The following is a 20,215-nucleotide window of genomic DNA, read 5'->3' as shown; positions in this document are numbered from 1 at the left end:
GTGTGGTGTGTGGCTTGGCTGAGAGTTTCTCAGGCCTGCTATGTGACTTGCCCATGAGATATTGCCATGTTTGGAGCGGTGTGTCGAGGCTGTGGGCAGGCCTGTGTGAGGAAATAAGGCTTGTTCCCTCCACCCACCCTGTCACCTGCCCTGTTCTTAGGAGGTTGGGCAGGTTTGCCACAACAACACTTTCCAGAGGGGAGGGAAATCAGACCACTCCCAGGAGTTTAAGCATCACTAGGAATAGGGGGTCCTCCCAGGTCCTGTGGCCTAGCACACACCCTCCCAAGAACCTGCCTGCTGCCCCCAGCACCGACTTGACATACCCATCATCTTCCCACTCCCTACAGAGGCTATATAATCAACCTCCCCACTCCAGCTTACCTCCCAGATCTCACGTGCAAACTTTCCTCCATAAAGATCCCAGACATAGCCCTAACAGGCTGTCACAAGAGGTACCACCCCTTCCCAGATCTCCACATTCTAGCCAGCACCCCAGAGATCCCCCCAAACTATCAGATCTTCTGAAATACCTTCAGCCCCCCAAATTATTCTGTCCTCAGTCCCAAGACCATCCTGGCTCAACATGCCCCCTCTAACAGCCCCTCGGAGACCTGGGTCTGCAGAGTCACTGGCCATTGGGGAACTCTGTTCCTACGGACCACACCCCTCTCCCCTGAGCTCTGGACCCAGTCCAACCTCACCACTTGTTCTTTTCATTCTTCTAAGTTTCTGTTTCCCCCTCTTCCAATGGGGGTAATAGGAACACCTACCTCATTTTTAATGAGAAAAGTGCTTACTATAGTGCCTGGCACCTCCTGAGCCATCACATGGTGGTAGCTAGTTGTTGATTTTTACATTATCTCCTTGGCTGGCTTGCCTCCACCTCCAGCTCACCAGGTCCAAGTCTGATCTCATCCCTCTTATTCTTCATCCCTGCCAGTTCCACCTGCAGGGCCAAGCCCCACAGTCCTCCTTAGACCCTTCTCTGTCTGTGGCCAGCCCATCCCCAAATGCTGTCAATCTCTTCACTTCTACATCCTAAATAGTTCTCAATTTGGTCTTTGATCTTCATGTCCATGCCATCATTTCTCAGCAGCCTCAGGAGGGGTGTCCCAGCCTCAGGCTGCCCTCTCCCGGCCAGTCTCCACTGAGGAGCCAATGGTTCTTCCTAAAATGCAAGTCTGAGCCCCTCCCTCCTGTTACTTTTTTCCCTACCGCTGGGGATCAAGTGCAAGCCTTCTGTCTAGCCCTCACCCCCACCAATGCTGTCTCACTCCTCTTCTCCCCCCTCCCACCCAAGCCCCACTAGCACTTCTATGGAGGAATCCTTCTGGATTCCCTCCACCCGCGTCCTCACCCCGCCTCCTGGCGAGGACCAGTGACCCCTCCACACCCCTACCCCGTGTGCTCGCCCAGCGCTGCGGTCTCCTCCTTGAACCAGGCCTCACAGCACCGAGCTTGTGGGGACCTCACCACCCGTCTTTCCTCCTGACTACGCCGGGAGCCCCGATGGCTGGGACCGGGTAGGTTCTGCTCCCCGCGGTCCCCTCGGGCCTCAGCGCAAACGACCACTCGGTGAACATCTGCTGAGTGGATGAATCAGGAGCCCTCACGGATCTCGCAGAGCAGGCAGAAGCCCCGTGGGTCCTAAGGCGGGGCCGCTCCCCGGCTGCTCCCCGCCCCCCCCCCCCCGGCCCCGACTCCCGCGAGCTGAGAAGTAGCTACAAGTCCGAAACCCCTCGAAACCCCTCGCCGGGCCGCGCCGCGGGCCGCCTCCGCCCCTCCGCGCGCTGCCTCCGCCCCTCCCTCCCCACCCCTCCTCCCTCTCTTTGTCTCCCGGGCGCCTGGCCTCCCCGCCACGCACCCCCCGCGTCGCCCCTTCCAGGGGACCCCCGAGTACCCCCGCCGACGCGACGCGACGCGCAACGGCCTGCAGGCGGGGGCCCGCGTCCGGTGGGGCCCGGCGGGCGGGGCGGGGAGGTGGCGCTCGCGCGCTCTCTCTCTCTCTCGCTCGCTCTCTCTCTCTCGCTCGCTCTCTCTCTCTCACACACACACACACACACACACGCGCGCACACACTCACGCGCACACACTCACGCACACGCACGGAGCATCCTCCCGTCAGGTCTCTTGGTCCAGCCCCGCCCGCGCCGCCTGCTCCCTGCAAACCTACTCCATCTCTCCCACACGCCCCCCCTTCCCTCGGGCTCCAGGACCTTCCTCGCCGACCCCCACTCCACTCCCGGGATGGAGCGGCTCGAGCCCGCCCGGAGCCCCCCGCGGCCGGGGTGACGGCCTCCGCCGGAGCACCATGGGCCCGAGGGGTTCCTTAGGCGCCGGACGCTGAAGATGACTGATGCTGAAGGTGAGGGGCCGGGAACCCAAGGGCCCGGCGGTGGACGGGGGAGCCGAGCCGGGGCTGGGGGTTCACTGGAGCTCGCGGTGGGACCCCGGATGGGCTTGGACGGAGTAAAGCGACAAGGGCCTTTCTTCCCCTGTCCCTGAAGGGGCTGCGCGGAGCCAGGGAGCTGGGCTGTCAGGGGAGGGGGCGGAGATAGGATTTGTGTCCCTAATCCTCTCCCTCCCGCCCGCCGCCCAGATAAATTAATTTAAAAAACTGGTGTGGGAGGAGGGGGAGAGGGCTTAACTCTTTCTTGCCCGGCGCGGAGTTGGGCTGATGGATTGGAAAGAAACTAGCCGCGAGGCTCTGATGGGGGCACGGGGTAGGCGGGCTAGGAGCTCTGGAGCGCAGTTGGGGGCCAGGTCTCCACCCTTACCCCGTCTCCAGCGGCGCTGGTGGTGGTAGGGGCGACGCTCGCCGGACGCTCCCAGCCTGGGCCTATGGGAGAGGGGCTTGGCTTTCTCTAGCTGCACAACTGCCTCCCCCGGTCCCCAGCCTCCGCTCCGGCTCCCCAGACTTTCCCAGTTGCACTTTTCTCCGGGTCCCTTTTTGCTGTTCCAGAGCTCCTTTCCTCTACCTAGTCTGCCCCGCCGGGGCTGCCCCCCGCCCCGCAGCAGACCCTCCTTCTACCTCCGCACCCCGCCCTGGGCCTCACTCGGGGCTGCTGGGGGCCTCTCCTCTCCTGCTTTCCCTGGGCCCACTCTCTTTCTCCTCTCTCTCCTGCTCTTTCTTCCTTCTCTCCGTGCTTTGTGGATTGACACCCTCCCCCTACACCCGCGCCCCATCGTCAGCCTGTCTATGTTTCTAATACCCATTCTCTCTCTGGCTGTGCCCCTTTCTTTCTCTTTCTCCTTCCTTTGGGTCCCAGAAAGCTTTGAGCTCACCTGTCCCCTTTTCTCCCAGAGAAAGGGCAAAGGTCATTGGTGCTCCTGCAGGAACTGGAAGAAGTGGCCCAGTAGAGTTGGAGCTCAGACTCTGTGCAGAGGGACAGGTTCATTTCCCCTCCATGGCAGTTACCTGGTTGACTGTGTAGGTCAGAGAGAGAGAGAGAGAGAGAGAGAGAGAGAGAGTGTAGAAATGTGATAGCTCAGTTTTGGAATGAGGGGTTTGGGTAGCAGGGGCCTAGTGACCTCCTGGAGGTCCTGCTTCCCAGAGTGAGGAGGGTCCCCTATCACACTCAGGAAGTTATATGTGGAAGGGAGGAAAGAAAGCAACTTGTGCTGAATCAGGATGGATTGGGGGCAGGGGTGAGAGAGGATGGCTTTCCCAGAGGGTCTCTACCCTGGACTGGGACCTTGAATAAAGAACACATGAGTTCGGTCAGTTGGTTGGAGCATCGTCCTGACTCATGGCGATTCCATCCCTGGTCAGGCACACACAGAGTCTCGCACTGAGTGCGTGAGTAAGTGGAACAATGGGTTGATGTTTCCCTCTCTCTCTCTCAAATCATTAAAAGAAAACACACATGGGATCCCTGTGTTGGGTGGACTGAGAGAGGAGGTACCGCAGCGGTCCTCAGGGAGCCTCCATTCTTACCTTCACCTTGTCTAGTGGAGAACACTGCCCCCTCCTCAGGGAGCCTCCATTCTTACCTTCACCCTGTCTAGTGGAGAACACTGCCCCCCACCTCAGGGAGCCTCCATTCTTACCTTCACCTTCTCTAGTGGAGAACACTGCCCCCCACCTCAGGGAGCCTCCATTCTTACCTTCACCTTCTCTAGTGGAGAACACTGCCCCCTCCTCAGGGAGCCTCCATTCTTACCTTCACCCTGTCTAGTGGAGAACACTGCCCCCCACTTCAGGGAGCCTCCATTCTTACCTTCACCTTGTCTAGTGGAGAACACTGCCCCCTCCTCAGGGAGCCTCCATTCTTACCTTCACCCTGTCTAGTGGAGAACACTGCCCCCTCCTCAGGGAGCCTCCATTCTTACCTTCACCCTGTCTAGTGGAGAACACTGCCCCCTCCTCAGGGAGCCTCCATTCTTACCTTCACCCTGTCTAGTGGAGAACACTGCCCCCCCCTCAGGGAGCCTCCATTCTTACCTTCACCCTCTCTAGTGGAGAACACTGCCCCCTCCTCAGGGAACCTCCATTCTTACCTTCACCTTGTCTAGTGGAGAACACTGCCCCCTCCTCAGGGAGCTTCCATCTGGTATGGGGGAGATACAACCCAGTTAGGAAATCGATGCCGTATGAAAAATTCCTCATTTCCCAGTGTTTGGGAAAGGGGGAACTTAGAAATTATGCAGACAAACGGGAGGAGGGAGGGCCAGCTAGGACAGCTTTCTGGAGGAGGTGGCAGCTGTGTCCTGGTCAGATGAAGCTTTGTGATTGAGTGAGGCTATCTGGTCTATTCTTAGGGGTAGCCTTCCTTCCCATCTGGCCCCTCAGGACAGGAAGAGTGGTCCTAAAACTTCATTGCTAATAGCACCCAAGTTCAAGAATGGCAGGGGGTTCTTGGAAGGCCCATGTCCCTGGCTCCCTCTGATCTCTCATCCCCTATTGTCAGCCCCAGGCAGCCATGGAATCTGCTTCTCTCGGCTCTGGCCAGTGCGGAGCAGCTTCCACCCCCCCCCCGTCTTTCTCCCCTCGGTGTCCTTTCCTCATGAGCCACCCCCAAAACTGCCTATCCTCACCCAGGGTGGGGCTGAGGGCAAGAGACCAGGGTCAGGTCTGAGTTCTGCCAGTTATCCCCTGCATCTCGGTTTTCCCATCTGCAAAGTGGGGACACTAAGCATCCCAAGACTGGCTGGCTCTCGGCGAGATGATGTCTATGAAATAACAGGACAGTGGGAAAGGGCCCCAGCAGGCATGTGGCCTAGCTTTCCTACACCTGGCAGCCAAATGTATGGTCTAGTCTGGGGCCCGCCTTTCTCATGCTGGCCTGAGTGTTAGAAGTAACAGAAGATCATGTCCAAGCGATGCAGTGTGCCCGTGTTCCTGAGCTTTCTTGCTGTCCCTTCATCTGGTATTCCCCTGGCCCTGACCCCCAGGCCTTGGTTTTGGCTCCTGCAATCCTATATCTGCTAGGAAGCCTGCCCCAGCTGTTTCAGCTGCATATATCCCGCTTCCCACCAGCCCTCCTTCCCGCTTCCCACCACACCAGCCCTCCTTCCCGCTTCCCACCAGCCCTCCTTCCCACTTCCCACCTACCCTCCTTCCTGCTTCCCCACCAGCCCTCCTTCCCGCTTCCCCACCTGCCCTCCTTCCCGCTTCCCCACCAGCCCTCCTTCCCGCTTCCCACCTGCCCTCCTTCCCGCTTCCCCACCTGCCCTCCTTCCCGCTTCCCCACCTGCCCTCCTTCCTGCTTCCCCACCAAAACCACAAAACCAACCCCTCACCCATCCACACTTCTTCCCAAAACATACTTGATGCATCATAGAGATAGAGATTTGGCTGTCCCTGTTGTGCTGTGAGTACTCCTCATACCCTACGGCATCTGTGAATCTGTCTAGAACTGTGAGTTTGTCAAGAACAGTGGCTCCACTGCCGATGGCGCCAGCTTCCTGAACAGCCCATGTTCAGGAAGGCAGGTGGTAAGTGCACCAGTGAGGGTGGAAGGGGGGCATGACTGGGGTGTGTGGGAAGATGGATGGATGGATGGTATGACCCGATGGATGGATGGATGATGGATGGGTGAATGGGCAAGTATGTACATGGATGGGTAAAAGTGGGTAGATGGATGGATGAAAGAACCCGAGTTCTGGTCCTGATATTTCCTTTAACTTGTTATGTGATCTTAGGCCAGTCGTTCTCCCGTTTCTTTATTTGTAAAATAAGGGGATTGGATTCAATAACCTCTAAGATTTCTCCCAAACTTTCTGTTGGACAATTTATGATGATTAAAAGTTTTTGGGGGGAAGGCTAATGATAAAAGGCATAAGAGAGTGAAGGTGAAAAGTTCAGTGACCTGGGTGAAGGCACGCAGCAAATCAGCTGGGACCGTGACCGCAGGACTCAGCCTGGGTCTGCATCCTGGACCTGCTTCTGCCCCTGCCTTCTGTCTCTGCACCCCCCGCCCCTCCAACCACCACAATCTGAGCTATAGTTCAGATATGTTCTCTTCCAGGAGCTGGAGCGAGAGTTCTGAGGGAAGGTAACAGGCCAGAGGCCAAGAGCAGTAGCCGTTGGCAGCTGCCTGGCCCCCACCAACCTGAACCTCTTACCCACAGTCCTTTTCTCTCTCTCTCTCCCTTTGTCCTCCCAGCCCTCTTGAGTCATGGCTTCTTCAAAGCTCCGAGAACCTGCTGATGAGGTTTTTGGTAAGTTCTGTCTGACTCTATCTCTGGCCAAGGCCACTTGGCACTTGGGGATGGGGGCGTGGAGAGGGAGTCCCTTGGGGACTTTAGTGTGTGTGTGTTGTGGCCTTTCAGCCTGATTCGTATTCACTGCTATCTGAGAGGACATGACAATTACAGAAAGAGCGATATTAATAAGGACCCCCATTTATTAAGTGCTAGTCTCATGCCAGGGACTAGACTAGTACCTCCGTCTCGCATGCACATGAAACCTCACACCAGTGCTATGGAGTGTGCCCATTTCACAGACAAGGAACCTAGGCCACAGAGGGCTGAAGCGACTTGCTTCAAAGATCATGAAGCAGGTTAGTTGCCCAGCTGGGACTGCAGACAGCTCTCTGCTCTCAGTCACTATGCTGGGCACCTGCATTCCCCAGAGCAGGTGACACATGTTACTTTTATATTGCATACATAAGGGACCTCACTCGGCATGGATGTGCGCAGAAATCAAATGCATAACACACGCTCAGCCACAGTACACACTGGGGTGCATGCGCACACCTGCCTGCACCATCGTTTATCCCCTGCGATCTTTCATTGTGTGGATTGGAGAAAGACCACCAGGCAGGGCAGAGTTCCCGGCATGCAATGGGGTGGAAAGGCTGTCTCTCAGCTGGATTCGTTGGAGGAGTCAGTGAGCAAAGGAACATGGAGGAACGTGGAGGAGAGATGGAGACAGAAAGAGGCACCTGAAGCCTGTTACATGTGTGCAGCTTTCAGAACTTGTATTTGTGTGCATGACCTTGAGGGGCTCCTGGATTCCCCTCCCTTGCCTTCTCTCTTTCTTTCTTTCTTTTTTTTTTTTTTTCGTATTTTTCTGAAGTTGGAAACGGGGAGGCAGTCAGACAGACTCCCGCATGCGCCCGACCGGGATCCACCTGGCACGCTCACCAGGGGGCGATGCTCTGCCCATCTGGGACGTTGCTCTGTTGCGACCAGAGCCACTCTAGTGCCTGAGGCAGAGGCCACAGAGCCATCCTCAGCACCCAGGCCATCTTTGCTCCAATGGAGCCTGGGCTGCGGGAGGGGAAGAGAGAGACAGAGAGGAAGGAGAGGGGGAGGGGTGGAGAAGCAGATAGGCGCTTCTCCTGTGTACCCTGGCCGGGAATCGAACCCAGGACGCCTGCACGCCAGGCCGACGCTCTACCGCTGAGCCAACCGGCCAGGGCCCCTTGCCTTCTCTTCATCCCTACCTTTCCTCCCCTCTCCTCCTCCCTGTCCCCTGCTCAGCTCATTCTCCCCTGCCGCTGCCACGTGCCCCGGCAGTGCCAGGAGCTGCTGTCTTTGGACTCCTGGGGCGTGCTGTTTTCCATTCGCCCTCCCTGGGGCCTGTGGCACGGAGGGTGTGCCTCTGGGACTCCTCTGTGCTTGAACTGCTGCTGGGCCTCAGACTCTGAGCGGCTTCATCTCCACCCAGGCCTGGCCTGACCTCTGGCCTGACATCGATGAGCACCCCTTTCTGGGGCGTTTTGGTCTCCACTGCCCCTCCCACCTCAACCCTTCCTGTTTTCCTTCTCCCTGACCTGCTGAGGTAGCCCCAGCCCAGCCTGCTTCCTGATATGGACTGCAATTAAATATTCAAGACTTCCCACTGCCCCATGCAGAGTCACTCCCTGTGGGATGAGTGTGGGGGGCCTAGAGGGAAGGTGGTAGGTGAGGGGGCCTGGTTGAGCAGCGGACTAGAGGAGAGACTGGCCCCACCTTGCTCCCTAGGTCCTCGCAGGTGAGATGACCATGGCCCTGATGTGGCCGCGTCAGAGCCAAGGGCCCTTCTCCCCGGCCATCCTCCTTCTCCCCATCCACGGGCATGTTGTGAGTGTGTGTGACGCAGGCAAAGGCAAACAATATTTTATTGGGAGAAATCACAGGTAGAGAGAATATGCACTTCATGCGCTTCGCTCACTGAGTCCTAGCACTGCCAAAGCGCAGGAGTGCTGGCCTGGGAGCCAGGAGACCTGGGTGCTGTGGTCTCTGCACCCGGATCAAACCTGGCCTCTCCCAGACTCGGCTCCCCCACCTGTAACAGGAGGGTTTGGACTCAGAGGTCACTCCCATCTGAGCCACTGGAGTCAGGCTGCCTGAACCCCCACCAGCTCTCCATCGGCCATACCAAGGCTGCCTGGGGGTTCCCGCAGTCTCCTCCTTGTAGGGTTGTGGGCAGGTTTAAACGAGCTAGTAATTGCGAAGCACTTAGACTGGTGCCTGGCACCGTGAGGACTCAGTATTAGCTACTAGTACCGTTTCATCGGTCCTCAGTCTTCCCTGCTCCCAGGCAATGCCTGGAGATCCTGCGTCAGAGGACAGGGGACAGAAGGCTCCCCCCACGCTCAAGCCCAGGGTCTGGAAACACCAGAACTGAAGCAGGGACAGCTAAGGGACTAGAGCAGTGGTGTCAAATCTGGAGTCCAAAATAGAGTCCTTTGACAGAACCTCTCCCCTCTCCCAGTTCCTGCCAGCTGCCCCCCGACAGTTCCCTCTCTGCTCCCCCTTCCCACTCAGCTGGGCAGCCTCTCCCCTCACAGGCTGCTCCAGCCGCCAGCCACCACTGACCCTCAGTCACCAGCCACCACTGACCCTCAGCCACCAGCCACCACTGACCCTCAGCCGCCAGCCACCACTGATCCTCAGACACCAGCCACCACTGATCCTCAGACACCAGCCACCACTGACCCTCAGTCGCCAGCCACCACTGACCCTCAGTCACCAGCCACCACTGACCCTCAGCCACCAGCCACCACTGACCCTCAGCCGCCAGCCACCACTGATCCTCAGACACCAGCCACCACTGATCCTCAGACACCAGCCACCACTGACCCTCAGCCACCAGCCACCACTGATCCTCGGACACTCCAGGCCCATGACACCATCCCCTCTTGTTCCTTCTACAACCTCGGCTCTTGGTTCTCGCTCAGACCTTCGCCTGGCTCCCTCAGCTGAAATAGTAGCCTTCCAGTCACCCTGTGTCTTCTTCATTCGAAAAATATGAAAGCTCCCGATGTGTGCCCGGCTCTGTTCTAGGACCTAGAGAGACAGCACCGAACAAGCCAGACAAAGTCATTGCCCTCATGGGGCTTGACTTCTGGCACAGGGGCAAGCAGGGGGCCCGATGTTGAAGAACATGTGACTAAGCCAGGAAAATACTAGATGGTGAGGAGTGCTGTGCAGAGGATAACACGTGGGCTGGGATGAAATGTGGGCATGTGCTTGCCGGTGACCCTCATCAGCACCTGTGTGTATCTGGAGTCATCTCGGCCCAGCCCTGCACCACTGGTCCATGGCAGTGTGACTTTGCTTCCATCTGTCAAACACCTGCTGAACACCTACCCTCTGCCAGTCCCTGCACCAGGCTCTCAGGATACACGGCAGAGGGCCAAGTGTGCCACCCTCTGCTGGGTAGACTGGCATGGGACATTCATTCCCAACCACATCCCAGTGGCAAGCCTGAAGAGGTGTGGCTGTCTAGAATAGGGGGAGGCGCTGGGGTGACATGGTGGAGGTGAGGGCCAGACCGGGTGGAGAGTGATGAAGCAGAGAGCAGCCGGAGCACAGGGATGAGGCGGACAGGGAGGCAGAGCTGGGTACCTGGCAGTCAGTGTAGGCGGTTCCATGCTGTTCCCACCACCATCGCCACCTGCTCTGCCTACGAGCACTTCCCAAGTCACAAGCATTACTTAATGCTCATAACAACCCTATAAGGAAAATACTATTATGACCCCGTTTTTCAGATGAAGAACTGTGAGCTTAACGTAAGTAACTTGTTCAGGGCCACCCAGCCAGCAAGTGGCAGCCCTAGCCAGGCCATCTGGCTCCAGGGCATCTGCTCCTAACCTCCTAACCGAGGTGCATATAAGGGCGTGCTATGCAGAGGAGGGGTGTGGGCAGCACAGGAGAGTGTGGGCTGGCCCCTCCCCGGACCTGAATGGAGGGCTGAAGGCCATGGGCTTTATGTTGGGAGGTTCAAAAGCAGGAGAGTACGGGACAGTCAGAAATGTCCTTCAGGAAGTTTCTTTCAGCTTGTAGCAAGTGGGTGGGGAGGTGGAACAGAACCTGGCACACGTTAGGGCAGGGAACAAAGTGGCCAGGTGCTGAGGCCATGCTCTGGGACAGTGGGGTGGGGTGGGGTGGGGTGGTGGAGGGGCATGTGGGGGGAGGACAGCTGGCCGAGGTCTGAGCTAAGGCACTTAGTCCTGTTGGAGAGAAGAGGCCAGGCTCCAGAGCTGTGAGGAGGCAAATCTGTTCTTTCAGTAAAATAATATTTACTAACCACTATGTACCAGGCACCATTCTACACTTATGTTAGAGCAGTGAACAAAATACCAACATCTGCCCCCATGGAGCTAACATTCTAAAGGGTGGTGAGAGACAATAAACTACATAAGTATATAGTATGCTAGGGAATGATAAATGATGTAGGAAAAAATGGGTGTGGGGTGCTGGGGGGCATAAACTGGGTGGTCAGGGGAGTCCTCAATGAAAGTATTTAAGCCAAGCAAAACCTGAAGGAACTGAGGGAAGAACCATGCAGAAATCTTTGGCCAGAGCTTTGCAGGACAGGAAGAGGAAGTACAAAGGCCCTGAGGTACAGGTTAAGCTTGCATAAGGAAGAGCCAGGAGGCTAGCATGGCTGGAGTGGAGGGAGGGAGAGGGAGAGAAGCAGAAGCTTAGAGAGGTAGCCCATACTCAGTCTGGAAGGCCACTGGGAGTCTTTCCTACTCTGTATGAGATGGAAGTCACTGAAGGGTTCTGAGCAGTGACATGGCTGACATGTTTTATCAGGATCACTCTGTAGCCGTGTTGAAAATAGACTGTAAAAGGAGGAGGAGGAGGGAAGACCAGCTGGGAGGCAAGAGACAATGGTGACCTAGACAGGATGTGAGACGTTCTCACTCATCTCCCCTGCCCTCCCCTTCCTTTCCCTTCCCGTCTTTTCCCTACTCTCCCATGCTCTCTTTCTCCGCATATATATACATGTATGTGAGTGTGTATCACATACAAACAATAATTTACTGCGGGAAATCAAAAGTGGACAGAATAGCTCTCTGCACTCCGTCGTACGCATGTACTCATCACTCAACGTCACCATTGCCAGCTCATGGGTGTTCTTGTCCTGTCTACGGCCCTTTGCATACTCCACTCTTCCCCTGGTTTATTTTGAACCTAATTCAAAACACCTTGTCATTCCACCATAAATATTTCAGTACGTCTAGATATATTTCAGAAGTCGAGCTAAGAGGAACTGTGGTTGGGTCGTTTTGTAGGGTGGGAGGCAGAAAGAGGAGTTAGGGATGACTCCAGGGGTTTGGTCGGAGCCACTGGAAAGACGGCACTGCCATTTGCTGACCTGGGCAGACTGGAAGGAGCAGCATGGGGGTGGGGAGTCCAGTTTGGACATGCGCATTGAAGCTGTCCATTGGATGTCCAAGTGGAAATGTCAACTAGGCAGCTAGACACATGAGTGACCAACTGCGTCTGGGGCTGAGCGGGCAGGACAGCTCGGAGCTGTCTGAACGGGGTGACTGGGTGGAAGATGGGCCTTTCACTGAGCCAGGGAACAGAGGGAAAGCCAGTTTGAGGCAAGGAGGTGGTTTTGTTTTGATGGGTTGAGTTTGAGGTGCCGGTGCCTGGACAGGACAAGTTTCCTGGCAGGTGCTGAGGGGCCCAGGCTTGGAATTCGGGGGAGGGTCAGCGTTGGAAGGAGACCTTGGTGGGAGTTAAGTCAGGAGAGCCACTGGGCTGCCTGTAGACATGAGAAAGAGGAGCAACACAGAATGTGCATGGGTGGTGGGATGGGTTCCCTGAGATCACTGGGGGTGGAGTGGGGAAGGAAGGTCTTAATCCACCCCCAAGTCTGGGAAGAACATTTTCTGACTGGAGACTCCGGTGCCAACCAAGGTCGGGGGCTGAGAGACACTGTAGGGTGAGGGCTTCATTCGGGTGGAGCAAATGAGAAATGAAACTCGGCGCAATAGGTTTATGTGAGGGGTTTGCCAACTCCTCCTCCATATCCTCATCCAAGACCTAGCCCTGGACCACAGCCCCCAGCATAGGAGACACAGGCTTCAGAGGACTGTGGGTTTTCCTCCCTGCTCCCGCCACTGGCTTGTGTGTGTGTATGTGGGGGGAGAGTAATCCTTTTGCTCCAGTTCAACTGAGAGCAGTCTAGGTGCTCAATAGTGCTGTCTCTGAGTGCGACCCTGAGCATGGCAGAGCAGACCTGTGTCCCCAGCAGGGCCAGTCTCTGGAGCTAGACTAGCCATGCTCAAATCCCAGACCACTGCTAGCTGGTGGCTTCAGTCAAGAGATTTAACATCTCTGAACCTCAGTTTGCTCAGCTCTAAAATGTGCATAATAACTGTCCCTAGCCTGGCACACGGTAGGCACTTCTCCATTGATAGCCATGGTTGCTGTGACCTCTCCAGCCTCACCCCCAGCCCTTCCCTCCACAAACCTATACCCTCCCATTGCCCTGGAGGTGCCCCCTTTGCCCTGCTTTCCTACTTCCCAGCATTGCATATACTAGTCCTGCCAACCTCCTCTCTCATAAACTCCCACCCAGACCTTAAAACCCAGCTTTGCCGTGTTCTCCTCCGACCCATCCAAACAGGGCGGTCCTGTCCCCTTCTCTGCCTGTGAGGTTTTCCATCATGTTGCTGTATCTATGTGCTGGCATGTCTGGCTCCCCCAGTGACTGTGAGACCCTGTTCCCATCTCCTCTGCACTCAGAATGTTCATTGACTGGGGTGTGACTGCAGGTGGCCACTGGAGGTGAGCCTCTGGGCTGGCTGTCCTCATGTGTCTGGTCTCTGCCCCCTTCGCCTGGTTCGCAGACCTGGACTTGGCTGTGCCAGAGACTGTCAGACTGGACAGCAGTTTACACAAAGCCCGCGCCCAGCTGCTGGCCAAGGGCCGTAGACATCGGCCCTCCCGCTCCAGGCTTCGGGACAGTGCCAGCTCTGCAGAGGACGGTGAAGGCTCCGACGGGCCCGGAGGCAAGGTTGGGGCAACCCACGCAATCACACATACCCCACCCGCCCTTCTTGCCCCTGGATAGTTCCTCCAAACTGCTCCTCCAGGGAAACCACACCTGACTTCTGACATAATGCTCATAACCTTGAGCTGCATTCACTTTTGGCTCCTTTCAACCTTTCAAGGAAGGGATTTTCAGCCCCATTTTAGAGATGAGAAAACTGAGGCCCAGAGGTTCCAGTGACAAAGTCAGAGTAATGGAAGGAGGTGGGATTCAACTATGTTACTGGAAGCACCGCCCACCCTGTTGCCCAGCCACCACCACCCCACCCCCCGCCCCGCATGGGGAAACCCTCCCTCCAGGCCCCCCGGAAGACACTGGAGTCCAGACTCCAGACCTCGGAGGCTTGTGTGCAATGTAGAGGGTGCCCGGCTCCCAGCGCCTCCGGGAAGCGGGGAGGAGGGATGGCATGAGCGGCTGCCTCCTCCCCGCAGGTGACCGACGGCTGCGGGAGCCCCCTGCACCGGCTGCGCTCGCCTTTGCACTCGGGCCCGGGATCTCCGGCCGTGGGCTCGTTCTGCCTGGAGCCTCCGGGGTTGCGGCGCAGCCTGGACGAGGACGAGCCGCCACCATCGCCGCTCACTCGCTACCGGCCCCTGCACAACGCCGCTTCGCACGAGGGCCTGGCCGCCGCCTCCTGCTCGCCGCCGCGCTCCGCGCCGTCCTCGGACAGCTCGCCCAGCTTTGTCCGCCGCCACCTGCGCGCGGAGCCGCACAGCGAAGGTGAGCGCTGCGGACGCAGCGCCCCTACCGGAGCGCCCGGGGAGCGCAGCGGCGCGGAAACGCAGGGCTGCGACAAGCGGGACAGGATGTCATGCTTCATTCATTCATTCATTCATTCATTCATTCATTCATTCATCTACTGACCACCTAGGACGTGCTACAAACTACTGGGCATTTGGCACGCAAGCGAGCAGTTCTTATTCTCCTGGGGCTTGTAATTTAGGGGAGAAACAATGAAACAAGTCCTTATAGTCTAGGGGGGAAGCAGTCAATTCATCCTTTAACTAAATGTATGTTTCTCACAAGCCATGTGCTATGTGTGAAACATGCACGGTGGTGGGAGACACATAAGGGTGAAAGGACCTAGTTGGAAGCATCCTGGAAGGCTTCTCTGAGGAAGTGACACGTGAATGCAAGATAGGAAGGCTGATTAGAAGTTGGCCAGGTACAACTAACACCAAATATGTAGCAACTCCTACCTTTTGGAGTTGTTTACAGTTTGTATAAGGCTTTTTGTAAACATCCCATTAGGTCCCATGAAATAGGCAGGTGTTATTATCCTCATATTTGAAATGAAGGAAGCTCAGAGAGTGAAAAGAACTTGTCCCAGGGTCACACAGCCAGCTTGCATGATTCCAAGTCAAGAGAATGTCTACCATCTCACACTGGCGGCTGACGGAGGCAGGCCGGCTGCCACACTGGCTGTTTCCTCCCCTCTTCCCCAAAAGATGACAGTCGGGATGCCAGCCCACCCGAGCCTGCCAGCCCCACCATCGGCCTGGATAAGAAGACTCGGAGGAAGTTCCTGGACCTGGGGTGAGTGGGGGAGGGGCCAGACCAAAACCTTGGGGGAGTTGGGGTACATCAGTGCCCACTCCGCTTCCCTCTCCCCAGGGTCACCTTACGCCGGGCATCTACTAGCAAGAGCCGGAAGGACAAGGGCAGCAACCGCCTGTCCATGGGCAGCAGGTACGGGTACCCACGGAGCCTCAGCCACAGCTGCCACCCACAGTTCCCCGTGGGCCCGGCCCCCCCTTGGTGCGCGCACCTATGCAGGGTGTTCTCTCCACAGGGAGTCGGTGGAGGGGTCCGGCAGGTCAGGAGCATCCCCGTTCCTGCCCTTCTCCTGGTTCACAGACAGTGGCAAGGGCTCGGCGTCCTCCGGCAGCACCACCTCTCCTGCTTGCTCCCCTAAACACGAGAGCTTCAGCCCTAAGAAGTCAGCTTCTCAGGTAAGACTGTGGCCTTCTCGCCCCCGTGCTGGCCCTCAAGCGCAGGCGACACAGGGCACGCTCCCCCCTGGCTCGGGTTGGGATCCAGGTGTTCCTAGAGTCCATTTGTCCTCCGCAGAGCCATTCAGTAATTTATTCACTCATCCATCTCTGACTCTGTGCATTTACTCATTTATCCATTCATGTTCTGAGTAGCTTTTGATTCATTCATTACTTTATCCATTCAACACACATCCCTGAACACTGTGCTTCCCTTAGTGTATACCCAGCTTGAGGACTCCTCCATTCCCATGAACTTTTCTGCCTAGTTCATTTCTAGCCCCATGTCCTGTCTTAGCAGCTGGGTGACTTGTGTGGTTGGTTGAGGTTTGGGGGATACAGAGGTGAATAGGGCCTCACCCTGGCTAGTGCTCACAAAGCTTGCAGCTTTTTGGGAGAAGTCAGTCTAAGTAACAGAAGCAACAATGAGCATCTGCTTATGCTCAGACAGCACTCTACAGTTTACAAAGTTTCAAAGGTATGTTTGTGCTTTACACTCACAAAGGCTCAGTTAAGTAGGGGAGCATGCCCACCCACATTGTACAGATGACCAAAGGAAGGCCCGGAGAGAAGGGACTTGCCCACAGCCATGCATGGATTGAGTTGCCAGGCTCCACGACCCCCAGCTCATTGATTATTCTGTGGTTCTGTTTCCTTTTTTTTTTTTTTTTTTTTTTTTTACAGAAACAGGGAGAGAGAGAGTCAGAGAGAGAGGAATAGACAGGGACAGACAGACAGGAATGAAGAGATGAGAAGCATCAATCATTATTTTTTTGTTGCGCATCACAACACCTTAGTTGTTCATTGATTGCTTTCTCGTATGTGCCTTGACTACGGGCCTTCAGCAGACTGAGTAATCCCTTGCTCGAGTCAGCGACCTTGGGTCCAAGCTGGTGAGCTTTTGCTCAAACCAGATGAGCCTGCACTTAAGCTGGTGACCTCAGGGTCTCGAGCCTGGGTCCTTGGCATTCCAGCCCAATGCTCTATCCACTGCGCCACCGCCTGGTCAGGCTGTGGTTCTGTTTCTTATGTGCGGCTGGGGCAGAGGAGAAGATTGGAAAGCTAGGAAGTCAGGGAAGAAGGGGTCCCTTCTCACCTGAGACTTCCTTCTTTCCTCCTTCCCAGCATGCCTTCCCTTTCTTCCTTCCCTTGTGCTGGGCCCTGGGGGTACCACAGTGAAGAGACACTGCCCAGGTCCTCATAGAGTTCACAGTCTGGTGAGGACAAGGACCTCTAATCAGCACTTATCAGCTAGGGCACCAGAGGCCAGGATGGGGAAGCAGAAAGTAGAGACACCACCTGATTGATGCAGCCTAGGAGAATCCTGGCTGACTGCCTGTAGGAATCAACATTTATTCTAAGACCACCATCATTCCTGCTAACTATTGTGCCTGGCTCAGTTCTAGTCCCATGTCCTCCCAAAGGCCTCAGGTCCTGATGTCTCACATGAGTCACTATGTCATATGTGCCTACCCGGCTGGCTCATGCACTGGGTACACTGAGCAACTCCTGGACTAATCCAGGACTCCACCTCTGTCCAGGTGGGGGTGGCGGGGGAGGACTCCCTTGGGCTGGGGCAAGCTTTCTCCTCAGCAGCACGCACTTGTTCCTGTCTAGGAATCCACCCTGAGTGATGACTCCACGCCCCCTAGCAGCAGCCCCAAAATCCCGAGTGGTCCCCGGCAGGAGGCCAAGTGTTCCTACCCCTACCACACGCTGTCCCAGTCTTCGGATGAGGTGAGCAAGGCCTGGCCTCTGACCTTGCCAGGTGTGCAGGCCACAGGCCACATCTCCCCACCCCCCTCACTCTCCTTGGTCCCCACCACAGTTCCTGGACGAACCTCTCCCCACTATCCACCACTGGACCAGTCAGCAGGTGGGCCAGTGGCTGCACAGCCTCAACCTGGAGCAGTATGCCGCTGAGTTTGCCGCGCGGCAGGTGGACGGGCCGCAGCTGCTGCAGCTGGATGGAAGCAAACTGAAGGTGGGTCCCAGTAAATGGGCCAGACCCAGCCAGGGCCTGAGGCCACCTTCAAGGGTTGGGATCCTTCATCCTGGCACGCCCCTAACCTCTGACCTCTAGGCAAGTTCCTTGGCCTAATCTCTGTACTCTAGCATGGGTCTTTAGTCTGACTTGAAACGCAAGCCCAATTCTTCAGTTTGAACTTCAGGCTCCAGACCTTGACCTCTAGGACTTCCTATCATTTGACTCTTAACTCTGATGAATCTCTTGGTATCGTGGGAAGCAGGCCTGCCCCGACCTCTGATCACCTTGTCTGATTCCCCGTCTTGGAGACAGGTGGTAGGGAGGGAAGATCGGGAGGGGCCCATGATCTCTGTACTGGGAGGTTTCTGGCCTGTTTCCACCTCTGCTGAGTGGCTTGGGGAAGGGGTGGAGAGGAGAGTCCCCCAGGATGTCTCTGGGGTGGGGAGGGGCCTCACCATCTGACCAGCTGTGTGACATTGGGCAAGTTGCTCCCTATTTCCCCCCGGGGTGGGGGTGGGGGGTTGGGCAGGGTCATACCCAGGCTGAAATCCTGAGTGGCGGAATGGGAGCCAAGGATCATGGGAAGTGGGAGGATGGTGGGGGTGGCAAAGGGCCTGGTGCTCTCCACTCTCATCTTTCCCAGCTACTCCCATTCCCTGGTCTTGCCCTGAGGGTTCTGTTCCAGCGGGAGTCTGGGAGATAGAGGCTACACTTCAGAGAGGATGGGGCGGGGCTCCAGAGAGGGCACAGCTGGGGTACCAAGAACCCGGGCGGCTCCGGGGCGCTTTCCCTCACCCTCGCATCCCTCCCCCAGAGCCTGGGGCTCAGCAGCTCGCATGACCGAGCGCTGGTGAAGCGGAAGGTGAAGGAGCTGGCGGCTGCGGCCGAGAAGGAGCGCAAGGCCCAGGAGAAGGCTGCGCGGCAGCGCGAGAAGCTCCGGCGCCGGGAGCAGGAGGCCAAGAAGAGCTAGGCAGAGCGGGCGGGCGTGGCACCCAGGCAGCACCCGGGTACGGCACGGCAGCCAGCAGCGCAGCCGTGGCGCAGGCCTCCCCAGGGAAGCAGGGCCTGGGCGCCAAGCTTGGGCTGGCCTGGCCCCACGCTCTCAGGGGGTACACACCCTCTCTCACCTTGTCACTCTGTCTGGACCAAGACCCCCCAGAAAGGGAGACCCTAGGGAGAGGGCCCGGTGATAAAGCGATTTCAAGGACTCGTTTGGCACAGAGTTCCTGGGGGAGGTGGCAGGTTATGGGAAGAGGGCAGAGAGGCCAGGGCTGAAGCTAGTCTGGGAGCCCAGAGGCACCTGGGCTAGTCTGACCCTCTGTTCTCAGGCCACAGCAGTGCTGGGCTGGCAGTGAGCGAGCATGTCTGCCTGCCTACATCCCAGAGGCCCTGACATGGGGCCAGGGTCCTGGGGCTCAGGTGGGTGGCTGAGCATCTTGGCAGGAATAGGGGAATAGAGTTGTTGCTCTCTAGCTCTCCAGGGTGGCTGTGTGGGGGGACAGCTCTGCTCTGTTCCCAGGGAGGCTGGTGGGCACTGCAGCAAGCTGCACTCAGGATAGACTCCCAGTCTGCCTCAACAGAACAGAGGAAGCAGCATGGTTATCCCACACGGTCTTTGCAGGACTTCCGGAGAAGGGAGACTGAACCCCTACTTCTTTTCCCCTTTCCTGTCCTGTGGGCCCAGTGGTGAGACAACCTCTCTGTACATCTGTCCCTCCGGGGCCCAGCCAGCTGTGTGCTTTGGCTTGCTCTCTAAGGCAGGCCTACTTCTCCTACTGTTGCCCTCAGAGGGCGCTTGAACCCTCCCCGGGGACAGAAGAAACTTAGGAGCTGGTTGAGACAAAGGGCACCCCCTACCAAGGTCTACATGGGACTGAACTGGTGACCCCTCACCCTAGCCAGGCAGAGGCAATCTAGGTCCTCTGGAAGCTGCTGGATTGGAAGGGTTGGTCAGCCCTCCCATCTGCCAGGGTCTCCAGTGGGGCCTCAGTGAGCTCCAGAACTGGAAGACAGTGCAAGCTCTGATTACAAGGAGGGGGGGAGGGTGGAGTATATCCCAGCAGCCCAGGGTGGCACCTGTCCTTGCAGGGAGGGAGCATCAGGTATGGTGCTGGCCAGCAGCTAGCCCAGCTCTGGAGCACTGGCCAGAGTACCAATGGGGCCCTGGGGCCTCTGACTAGGCCCCCCCCTCCCATCTGTCTCGAGCGGTGGACAGGACGCATTGCATGCCGACTCATTTCAGCCAGGGCCTGTGGCCTAGGGGCCACCTCTGTCCCTGGGACCCAGCCCTTTCCTCTTCTTTGCTGTCTATGCTGGGAGAGGGGTTTCAGAGGGAAACTGAGATGGGGCCACCGGCACCACCTGGGCCCATGGAGGGGCTGGCGGGGAGGTTGGAAGGCACCCAGGCCCTTGAAAGTTTGGGGAGCTATATGGGTGCCCACCTGCATGTGAAGGGGGGAGGCAGTACTCAATTTATTTCAATAAACATTTACGATGTGCCAGTGA

The 20,215-nt window shown here is 57.1% G+C and overlaps 1 protein-coding gene across 1 annotated transcript; it reads left to right on the top strand.

The window, feature by feature from the left end:
• The first annotated feature begins 1,884 nt into the window (after nucleotides 1-1,884).
• SAMD14 (sterile alpha motif domain containing 14) lies at nucleotides 1,885-20,215 on the top strand. The gene is made up of 10 exons (XM_066263927.1): nucleotides 1,885-2,368; nucleotides 6,612-6,666; nucleotides 13,530-13,696; nucleotides 14,164-14,452; nucleotides 15,181-15,268; nucleotides 15,347-15,421; nucleotides 15,525-15,684; nucleotides 17,341-17,460; nucleotides 17,552-17,707; nucleotides 18,525-20,215. The coding sequence occupies exons 2-10, from the start codon at nucleotides 6,624-6,626 to the stop codon at nucleotides 18,678-18,680; spliced, it is 1,254 nt and encodes a 417-aa protein (XP_066120024.1). The 5' UTR covers nucleotides 1,885-2,368; nucleotides 6,612-6,623; the 3' UTR covers nucleotides 18,681-20,215.

The sequence above is a fragment of the Saccopteryx bilineata genome, chromosome 2 (assembly GCF_036850765.1).
Source record: "Saccopteryx bilineata isolate mSacBil1 chromosome 2, mSacBil1_pri_phased_curated, whole genome shotgun sequence".
NCBI lineage: Eukaryota > Metazoa > Chordata > Mammalia > Chiroptera > Emballonuridae > Saccopteryx > Saccopteryx bilineata.
This window is presented reverse-complemented; position numbering and strand designations above follow the sequence as displayed.